The sequence below is a fragment of the Rattus rattus genome, chromosome 2, assembly GCF_011064425.1.
Source record: "Rattus rattus isolate New Zealand chromosome 2, Rrattus_CSIRO_v1, whole genome shotgun sequence".
NCBI classification, from domain to species: domain Eukaryota; kingdom Metazoa; phylum Chordata; class Mammalia; order Rodentia; family Muridae; genus Rattus; species Rattus rattus.
The window spans coordinates 178,208,573-178,219,820 of NC_046155.1; the positions used below are offsets into that span (position 1 = coordinate 178,208,573).

General features: G+C 47.1%; 1 protein-coding gene across 2 annotated transcripts; it reads right to left on the minus strand.

The window, feature by feature from the left end:
* Positions 1 to 119: 119 nt before the first annotated feature.
* On the minus strand, positions 120 to 11,245 carry Tfpt (TCF3 fusion partner). Of its 2 annotated transcripts, none has more exons than XM_032894555.1 (6): positions 10,911 to 11,245; positions 10,210 to 10,468; positions 5,528 to 5,598; positions 885 to 954; positions 598 to 804; positions 120 to 272 (listed from the first exon to the last, which is right to left on the minus strand). In XM_032894555.1, the coding sequence occupies exons 1-6, from the start codon at positions 10,931 to 10,933 to the stop codon at positions 153 to 155; spliced, it is 750 nt and encodes a 249-aa protein (XP_032750446.1). In that variant the 5' UTR covers positions 10,934 to 11,245; the 3' UTR covers positions 120 to 152. The 2 variants fall into 2 exon arrangements, with proteins under 2 accessions (XP_032750446.1, XP_032750445.1); XM_032894554.1 differs by having other exon boundaries at positions 568 to 804.
* Positions 11,246 to 11,248: the final 3 nt, after the last annotated feature.

Here is an 11,248-nt window from a genome sequence, read left to right on the forward strand (position 1 = left end):
GAAGTTTCATATATGTAGCCTAGGCTGACCTGGAATTCAGTGTGTAGTCAGGGTGGTCTCAAACCCTGGAACCTGAGTACGATCATAGGTGGGAGCAATAGACAGTGACCTGACAAGTGTACATGGGGAATCTGTTTATTGGGGAGACAGGGTTAGTCAAAGGGTGGGCTAGCTAGGGTAGGGTAGGGTAGCAGTTTGTCTGGCCCTCGGGAAACCCAACTTGAATCCAAGGCCTCATCTGCTTCAAAGCCAAAGTCTTCCTCGACCTTAATCTGAAAAGATAAGGAACAAGATGTGAGTGGACATGGAGACCTAAGGGACATACTGCCCCCAAACATACGCATCAGCCTGTGGGCAATGTTTTCCCAGGTTATATACTTTCCATAATCAGGCAACACTGGCAACCATCCCTCAGCTGACTTCCTCATCTGCTGTTCCTATTTTCTTCTTCAAGCACTAGCCTGATTTTCCAATTCCTCCACCCTATCTACTATCAACCCAGTGTTGTCAGTCTGCTTAACCCTCCCCAGTCCCGGATCCCCCCAAAGCCCAGCCCAGAATTCTCACCACGCCTTGGCCCCAGCCCTCGGCTCCCACCTGCACTGGGGCCAGTTCTGGAGTCAATGAAGATGCTGCTCGTGGTGCCCGCCGCCTCTTCCGCCCACTGGGCCCCTCGCCAGGGGCTGGGCTGCTGGGGTCTAGGGTTGCAGTTGTCCTTTGTGGTGGGGAAAGTCCCTCTTTCTCTGGAGGTTCATTCTCAACATTGCCTGGGGTAGGGACATCAGTGCCTTGGCTGCCATCATCCTGGTAAGATGCAATATGGTGGTGGTTAAAGACTCCTGGATTCCCCCATTCTCCCAACCTGCTTGGAGACCAGAGCTCACCTCCAACACAATGGTGAACTGGCTATCCCGGTAGTCATCCCCGTATGAGTCCAGCACTCGCATGAGGAATCTGTGTGGACAGAGATACAGGCACTGGGGCATCTTCTGAGGGAGTGAAGTAAAAGATAATAAAGTCCAGGTCTCTTCTATCCAAAGTTGACTTGAACTAGAAAGGTTTGGACCTTTAGCCTGAGATCCCAGCCTGGGAACCAGTCTGACCCCAAATCTCCTATACAGTAAATGATAGGTGACATCCTTTACTGGGCTAGGTGCTGTGAAGGTGCATTCCATAGACCATTCTCTACAGTACACAAACATCTGGCAAACATTCAAATTCTAATGTTGGTAATGAAGACTGAATCTTGAACATGCTTCACAAGTGCTGTACCACTGAGCTAGAGTCCCAAACAAATTCGATGAATCTTGAACATGCTTCACAAGTGCTGTACCACTGAGCTAGAGTCCCAAACAAATTCGATGACGACAACGACTACTATTACTACTTCCTCTTTAAGACAGGGTTTCTTTGTGTAATAGCCTTGGCTGTCTGGAACTCAATTTTTAGACCAGATTGGCCTCAAACACAGATAACAGTCATGCCTCTACTTCCTAAATGCTGGGATTAAAGGTGTATACCTCCATGCCCAGCTCCAAACTTTTTTGTTTGCTTTGTGGCAGAGTCTTACTATATACCCCTGACCAGCCTTGAACTCAGGGATACACCTGTCTCTGCTTCCCAAGTGCTGGATTAAAGGATTTTGTTTTTGAGACACTGCAATACTCAGCATGAAATAAAACTGTGTGGTAGCTGACACCTATAATCCCAGCAAGAACTATAGTCAGGTAGGAGGATCACAAATTGAAGGTTAGTTTGAGGCCAGCTTGGGCTTCAGGAGGCCCTCCCTGGGTTGGGGAATGTGAGGTGTGGGAAAAACTAACTGGACAGAGGAGGGCGTGGCAGAAGAAAACTACTGACAGCAGAAACCCCTGTCAAGGCCCTGAGTGCTCTAAGGGATGTTGAGTTCCACATAAAGGAGGCAAGGCCACCCAAGTCAGGTCTCGATGCTGTCATGAAGGTGCTTGCTTTTACTGTGCCAGTAAGGGTACTAAGAGGATGTGATCAGAGGGACAGGCTGGTGTGTGTGTGTGTGTTACGTGTCAGTGTAAGAGTGTGTATTAGTGTGGGTCTGCATACCCACACTTACGCTTTTGTAGGCTTTTCAAGTCAGGGTTTCTCTATGTATTCCTGGCTGTCTTGGACCTTTCGCTATAGACCAGGATAGCCTTGAACAGTGCCTTGGCTGCCATCATCCTGGTAAGATGCAATATGGTGGTGGTAGAACTGCCTTGAATGCTGGAATTAAAGCCCTCCCACCCCACTGGCTTGTCTGTCTGGGTGAGGCTGGGAATTTGAGCTGGTAATAAGACCCCTGGTGGCAGGGTGTGACACATGGTCCAGAGGCCCCATGAGACTGCAGCTGTGAGAGCTCAAAGGCATCACCAGTCTTACTGAATTGTCAGAGCTCATTCAGCTTGGGTGGTTAATTTCTCAACTTCAGGTTTTATCTACGAAGGCCAATCATCCCTATCCTGATCCTACTGTAAAGGAAATCTTGGGTGGCCAGAGGGAGTGAGCATCCCTATAAACCCAGCATTCAGGAGGAAACAAAGGGGACTGTCAGACTGAGGCCAGCCTGAAATACACAGGGGGAGCCATTCTCTCAGGCTCTCAAGCCAAAAAAAAAAAAAAAAAAAAAAAAAAAAAAAGGCTTGAGAGATGGCTCAGCTGTTAAGAGCACTTGCTGCTCCATCATGAGGATCCCAGTACCCACACTAGGTGATTCACAAACTCCCCTAACTCTAGCTTCAAGGCTCTCCACAGGCACCATTGTACACATAAACAATCACACAAAAACAAATAATTTCTTAAAAGTAAACCAATTAAAAACAAACAGCTAGGCATGGTGGCACAAGCCTTTAATCTCAGCACTTTGGAGGTAGAGATGGGTGGATCTCTGAGTTTGAGGCCAAATTGGTTATAGATCGAGTTCCAGGACAGCCAGGGCCACACAGAGAAACCTTGTCTTGAAAAACAAAAAAGGAAAAAAACAAGAGCTGGAGGAATGGGTGCATGTTGCTCTTCCTGAAGACCTGAGTTCAGTTCCCAGCACTCTCATACTCCAGCCCCACTGATCTGATGTCCTCTTCTGGCATCTGTATTCACATACACATGTGGGCATGGCCACATAAGAAAGCCTTCACAACGAGAAAAACCTAGGGATGTGCCTCAGAATTTGACTAGCATACAGGGAACCTTGGTTCAATTCCCCAGTATCACGTAAAACTGGACATGCCAAAATTCCCAGCAGTCTGGAGAAGGAGAAAGATCTCAAGTTCAGGGACAGCCTGGGGATACATGAAATTATAAACAAACAAACAAACAAACAGGCTGGCAAAATGGCTCAGGGGGTAAAAGTGGTTGTCATATAAGCCGGACAATCTACATTTGATCTTTAAGGAGGGAGGGGAGAACAGACTCTCAAAAGCTGCCCTCTGGGGCTGCCCTCAGGGTTTAGACTGCTCTTCCAGAGGTTCTGAGTTCAATTCCCAGCAACCACAGGGTGGCTCACACTCATCTGTAATGGGGTCCGAAGCACTCTTCTAGTGTGTGTCTGAAGACAGCTGAAGTGAACGCATAGAAATAAAAATAATTAAATCTTAAAAAAAAAAGTAGGAATGGAAGCTCTTAAGATTCGCATTAAATTAAAAAAAAAAAAAAAAAACCTGTCCTCTAACCTTTACATGTGCACCGTGATATACATACCCATATTTAACCCTCTCTTCCCAATGTCATAGAACTGTGTATGAGACCCATGCTATCAAACAGAGCAGGCATGGCCACCTTTGGCAACACAGAGAAGGTGACTTTTAATTCAATTATTAAAATAACTGTTAAATGGCAATTATTTTAAATTAGTCACCACCGCCACCCACACATACACCCAGTGGCTTCTAAGCACATGCAATGTCATCAGCACAACTCAAGAAATGGAATTTTTTAGGAGATTTTTTTATTTATACAAATATGTGTATGTCATATAGACCTGTGACTCAGAAGGCCAGAAGAAGATGGCAGATTCTCTGGAGTGGGGATTACAGGAGGTTGTGAACTGCCTGATAAGGGTGCTGGGGACTAAACTCAGGTCCTCTGGAAGAGCAGCAAGTGCTCTTAACCACTGACCGTCCTCTCTAGTCCCATACTGTTTCCTTTTACAGTACTAAGATTTAACCCAGGGGCGAGAGTGATGGCACAGCTGTTAAGAGCATTGGATGCCCTTCCAGGTTTGTGTCCTGGCACCCAAAAGGGACCTTACAACCTTCTATAACCTGGGGATCCAATGTCTTCTTCTAGCCTCCTTGTCTACCTCACTAGTGTGGTGCACAAGCACACAGGCACTCATACAAATAAAACAAAAAGTTTAAAAGGATAGGGAGATTGAACTCGGGGCCTTGCAGATGTAGGCAAATGCTCTACTGCTAGGCCTCATTCCCAGTTCTTCCTGGGGGACTCTAGGCAGGTGATCTACTAATGAGCCACTTCAGATCCTCACTGGAGGATGTTATTACCTTTGAACTATATCCTCAGCTCTCCTTTTTTAAAATTCAAACGATTTATTTTTATGTGTATAGATATTTGTATGTAAATATATACACCATGCACCTGCCTGATACCCACAGAGGCCAGAAAAGGGAGGTTGGATCCACTAGACTGGAGATACCGACAGTTGTGAGCCACCATGTGGGTGGTGGAAACTGACCCTGGGTCCTCTTAAAGAACAGTAAGTACTCTTCTCCACCAATCCACCTCTCCAGTCTTTAAATTTCAATTTTAATTTACCAAATAGAAGCAGAGTTAGCTCTCTATAGGTAGCAGCTTCCATACCTGACAATGAATCCTGGGTGAGGATCTGGGAGAGTGAAGAATGATCAGCCGAGAGGCCTGAGAGGGAACAGCCTAGGAGGACCAAGACACTAGGAAAGTGTTCTAAGGCAGGGCCCACAGGCTCAAATGTGCCAAGCTATGGCACCTTACAACCTTCTGCAACCCTGGGGGTCCAATGCCTTCTTCTGGCCTCCTTGTCTAGAGCTGGGTGGACTTGGCCTTACGTACTCTGAATCCTAAGTGTGTTCCTGGGTCAGTGGGACACAGCAAGGGGGCATCGGGCTGCAGAGCTCACACCCCTCCCGGTCATGGTGGGACCAGTGGTCTGTAGGATGTACTGACCTGAGCTTGTCACAGTGAACCTTAGTTCAACCCTCCATCTCAGCCTCTCGATTCTTAGTGTTGAAGCATGCAGCCTGAGACACAGCAAGTAAGGTCTGTGCTGCTTCCTTCCAGCTGTCCTCTTCTACTTACAGTGGGCAAGCATTCTGTCCTACCCCTACCCCAGTCCCAGGGCCAGTTCTTCATTCTGAGACCCAATTCCACTCCTCCACTTCTCTCACTCTCGGCCCTTCTCCTCAGTTTTGTCCCTGTGCCTTATGAAGACTAGGAAGATGGGAGATAATAGCACAAAGGGTGAAAGGTGGTGAAAACCTGTGGGAGCAGAAGGGCTGGGCCCACAGGGTATGCAGAACAGTACCTGCGCTCCTGCTGGAGTCTCCGAGTTATCCTTTGCACCTGATGGAGCCTGTTTAAGACTCGCTCATTCACCTGCAGGAAGAAATGGTAATGGTTTGGATGGCTCTGGCATTGGAATACTTAGTTCCCAGTTGTTCTGGGGGAGGTCAAGGAGGTATGGCTGTAATAGGGAAGTACATTATGGGGCAGGCTCAGAGGTTTCAAAAGCCTCACCCTGTTCCCAGTGCTGTTCACGATGTGAGCTTTTGGCTTCCTAATGCCTCTGCTCCACCATTATGGACTGAATGCTCTGGAACCCTAAGCCAAAACAAACTCTTTCTTAAGCCGAAACTCTTGTCTTGGCCTTGGTATTTTATGGCAGCAACAGAAAAGTAACTAATACAGAGGCCCAGGACAGCGGGACTTCCTCCACTCTCCTATTAATTTATTCAGTGTTTCTAATGGTATGCTTTCCATGTATCTGGCTCTATGGAGACATTCTAGAGCCCAAGACCCTACTTAATTTATTCCTTTCTCCTGTCCATCAAGTGTAGTGATATGTATAGTAAAGCTGTTACGTCTGGCTTTGAGTGAAATGTTTCAGCAAAGCTTTTGCTATGTTCGGGTCAATCAGTAGAGGCTGAGAAACTGTTGAGACTGTTTGAACCTTGAAGAAATGTCTCCCTGGAAGGTCTGAACTTGGTGCTATGTGAGGCGCTATTCATGTGCGGCTGCATGAATCCTAAGACATTCTTGGCAAACCTGGAGTTCTTACTTTTGATTATGGCCAGCCATGGTCTAAAGGGACCGAGATTTGTGTGGGTTGTCTGTTCTAATGAGCAGGAAAGGGCAAGATAACTTTGGTAGATGGGACATTTCTCAGCCCCAATTAACCTTGTAATGTTTGAATAAAGTAACTGGAGTGAAGTAGCTGGGTGTCAATCTTCCCCAAGAGGTGGTACCCCTTTGCTCCTTCAGAAAATGAAGGCATAGCATCTTGGTGAGCTTCTCTCTCTACTGTGGCACATAACATACCTAACGTCAATCAATAATCATGAGTTGATCCTTCCCCTCATCTCCACCAAGTGCCAAGAGCTGGCCTCCGCCTGACTCCCCAGAGCATACTCCTAGCCTAAGTACGATCTTTCCACGTGGTCTCTCTTCTATTTTTGGCTCACTTTCCCTCCACAGTCAAATTTAAGTCAACACCAACTCAGGAGGTCATCTTAGGCCTCCCACCTAACTGTGATACTTCCTGAGTTATCACACCAGAACCCTGGCTACCCGTTCACTCTGTTTGTTTACTTATTTATACCGAATATCTCATTATGTAGCTATGGTTATCCTGGAACTCCCAGAGCTCTGCCTCCCCATGATTTTTTCTTAACACTCACAACCTTCTTTACTTGGTTTGCTGACGATCTACCCACCCACAATATAAGTTCCCCCGTGACAGCAATGTGTCTGTGTCCCCCAAGCCTTAGCAGAGCCTGCCTGGTAATAAATCAGTCAAACCATGCTGAGTGAAAGATTACAGAACTTTTCACTTACGGTCTGAAATCTCCCTCTTTCTTAGTTACTGTTCTGTTGCTGTGAAGAGACACTATAACCAAGGTGAATCTTATAAAAGAAAGCATTTAACTGGGGGCTTGCTAACATTTTAGAGTTATTAATCCATAACCGTCATGGTGGAAAACAGACAGGCATGTCTCTGGAGCGGTAGCTAAGAGCTTTACATCCTGATCTGCAGGCAGAGAAAGAGACTGGGAATGGCAGCTTTTGAAGCCTCAAACTGTACTCTGAGAGACTCACCAACTCCAACAAGGTCACACATTAAAATCCTTCCCTAGTAGTTTACCAACTGGAGATTAAGCATTCCAACCTCCAAGGTTATGAGGGCGGTTCTCATTCAACCACCACACCCTCACAGGCCCAGGTTTTCAAAGCATGGCCCTTGGCCATGATAGGATGCTTGGGAAAGCTCGGGAATTGGTGTCTGCCTAGCAGAAATCAATCACTAAGGCTGGGCCTCTGAAGGTTATGCCTGATCTGTGTGGTTCTTCTTTCCCCCTTTGCTGCTTCCTAGTGCACGATGATGTAAATGGCCCTTTCCACATGTTCCTATTGACACAGATTGGGCCATCCCACCAAGCATCCTCACCACGATGGGCTGAAACCGTGATCTGAAATAAGGCTTCCCTCCCTTCAGCTGCTGTCGTTGGGTGCTGGGTCACAGCAATTAAAATCGTTAATACAAGCACCCAAGTGTGCGGCACACACAGTCTACATGTCCAGTATTACACCAGAAGATGGCTACTGAAACTAGGGCCATCAGAAGATCTTTAAGCCAACACCTGAATGACAGAGGAGACAAATGAGAAGCAAGTCAGGAAGAGAACATTCCAGGATCAGGGAACAGCCCTTGAAGTTTTTGAAGGCCCCAGCCTAGACATGGAAAGGAAAGGACAGGACTCAGTCAAACAGTGCCTAGGACACAGGCTAAAGTATATGTTCTTTCTAATCAGAAAGACCTGCACTTTTCAGGAGGTCATCTTAGGCCTCCCACCTAACTGTGATACTTCCTGAATTATCACACTAGAACCCTGGCCACCCATTCACTCTGTTTGTTTACTTACTTATTTATACCCAGCATCTCATTATGTAGCTATGGTTGACCTGGAACTCACAGAGCTCTTCTCCCCATTATTTTTACTTAACACTCACAACCTTCTTTACTTGGTCTCCTGACCATCTACCCACCATCTGCCATTCATCAGCTTTGTGGATTCTTGCAAGTTACTCAACTGACCTTTGGGTTTCTGCACATGGAATCTGACCTTAGTGGGGTGGTTTAAGAATGGAGGCTTAGGGGATGGAGCAACAGTTCAGCAGTTAGGAATGCTTATTTTGGGGAAGGGGGTGCTGGAGAGATGGCTCATTCATAAAGAGACTGTTCTTCCAGAAGACCCGGATTCAATTCACAATACCCACATAGTGGCTAACAACCATTGTAACTATAATTCCAGGGGATCTAACGCCCTGGTCGAGTCTCTGTAGGTACCAAGCATGCAGACAAATTCTCATAAGCATAAAATGTGTATGTATGTATGTATGTATGTATGTATGTATGTATGTATGTATATATGTATGTGTGTATACACATACACATATACTGTAAGTATATACACACATTAAACACATATATGTACACATAAATAAACACATATAATGTATGGAGAGGAGGAAAGAGCTTGCTGTTCTCTCAGAAGACCAGATTTCACATCTCAGCATCCACACTAGGTAGCTTATAAACACCTATAACTCCAGCTCTAAAAGATCCAATGCCCCTTTCTGAACTCTGCTGAACCCATTCCCACTTTGTACCCACTTACTGAAGAGTGTTTAGAATTCCTTCCCAATCTCTTCATCCCCAACTTCTCCCTTCCCAGGACTTGTACACACTTTGTTATAGGATGTCACCCCAACCCCATAAAGATTCCTAACCCAGGCTTCAGAAAGTGAGTATTTTGATAACAGAGTTGTCCCAGCAGCAGGCATGGTTCAACAAAGGTCACTGGTGCAGAGCCCAATCTGACCTTTGTCCTCATGAAAAGGAGAAACTGAGACACTGATACTTTACACAGAAGCTGAGGGATGAAGACACGAAATAGAATGGCACTTCTGCACACCAAAGACTTCCAGCAACTGCAGAAGTTGGGAAAAAAGCCTGAACCACTTCTCCCTCATAAGCCCTGCTGACACCTTAACCATGTCTGTAAAACTGTCAGGGAGAGAATATCTTGTTCACCTACCAGTTTGTGACACTTTGTCACAGCAGCCAGAGTACACTGGGTACAATCATTTGCAGACCTGCCTCTGTCCCCCTGCAGGTGCAGTGTGTCCTATCATCCCCCCCCCCCGCCCCACCACGCATGTATATACTAGTTTCAAACCCCTTGCCAGCTCCTAGTCATCCAAAGGGCAAATTCCAAACTTCCTGCCCGGTGTTTCTGCCTTACTAAGGCGTACATTCTGCCCAACACTCCTTCCTCCTTCTTACTAAGGAGGTGAACTTAAGACTCGTGTGGTGAGTTAATCTTGAAGGGAGGTTCAAGAGGCAGAGTAGGTGAGCCTGCGGTGCCTTAGGTGAAAGACTACGGTGAGTAAACTATCTGACAGTCACCTGTGACATACCAGAAGGCAGAGCACGTGTCTGGTGCCATGATGGTTATTACCGATCTTTCATCTTGACAAGATCTAAACATCATCTAAGACACAAGACCCTATGCATGTCTCTGGGCTTTCCAGGTTGGTTTAACTGAGGTAGGAAGATCCACTCTAAATGTGGGCATCACCATATCATGGGCTGGATTCTGGAACTGAATAAAAGGGAAAAGTCAAGCTGAGCACCACTATTCATCTCTCTTTGCTTCCTGCCTATGGATACAACATAACCAACAGTCTCATACTCTTGACATTGTGTCTTTCTGCCATGATGGATCCTTAAACTCTAAGCCTTTTCCCGGAAGAGAACACTTAAGGTGCCTGGCACAGAAATAGACCCACATGGGTATGTTCATTTGTTCAAGTCTAAGAGGAAACGGAAAAAGAAGGACATGAGGAGGAGAAGGAGGAGAAAGAGGAGGAGAAGGAGGCCGCAGTTCAGGCCAGAGGACCCCCAAATGGGAATCCACACTTACCTACCTGCTCGATCTCCCGGCAGCGCCGACCTAGTGCCTGGTACTTTCTACGGTTTAGTTCCCGTTGGCGACGCCTGCGACCCCGGGCTGCCTCTTCCTCTTCATCCCGCTCCCGGAGTCCTGAATCGCCCAGACCACCGGACACAAATTCCACTTCTGTCTCTAGCTCACTTTCTAGGATGTGGCCACCAAACAAGGGAGGCAGAGCCAGCTCTGAGCCTGGTGGCGCTGAGAACTCTTCAAAGCCCACGGCTGCCATGGTCCTGTAGGGCCAAGAGGTTTCAGGAACTTACATTCTGGCTCTTCAGTCTCTCCCCAGACGCTCAGATCCAGGCCCCAGCCTTCCCCTCTTACAGCCTGGAGCTCACACCCAGCAGCCCAGACTCTAGTCCTCCCTCATACCAAGGGGCTCAGACCCTATCCCTACTCCGTCACTGCCAGGGATCCAGGCCCTAGTTCTTCTCCCTAACACCCAGGAACCAGACTCTAGTCTCATCCCTCAGAACTCGGAGCCCACACTCCCATCTCCTTGCTCTCAGATCCATAAGAACACCAAATTCCTAATCTCCCCTAGGATGCTCCAGTACTGCTTCCGGTACCCCCATAGAGATTCTAAAAGGAAGCAAGTGCACGAACTTCAATCCCCAACGTCGTTGATCGTTGCTTTTTTTGGAGTTCCCGTTTACACAAAGCTCAGCTACTCACCCTTCTCTCTGTTCCAACTCCATTTCTCTGGTCAGGAGACTCCTGAAGTCTCAGAAGGGAGGAGCCGTGCGCAAAACTACCTGTCCCATCAGGCCTTGCGACACAGGAAACCTGGGAATTAGTTTCCTATCCCCACCTTCGTTTTCACCCGACTCCAAATTGAGGTTTGAAGCCTTTGACTTATTCTCTAGCGCCTCCACCGATCGTCTATGTTGTCAACTTCTTTGTTCCTGTCTTCTCGCAGTGTCGACGAGTCAAAGCGGTTCTCCGCTTAACAGACTCACGGCGGCGTATGAGTTCCCTGAACCCTACCTACATCCCAGCTCTCCCTGTCGTCA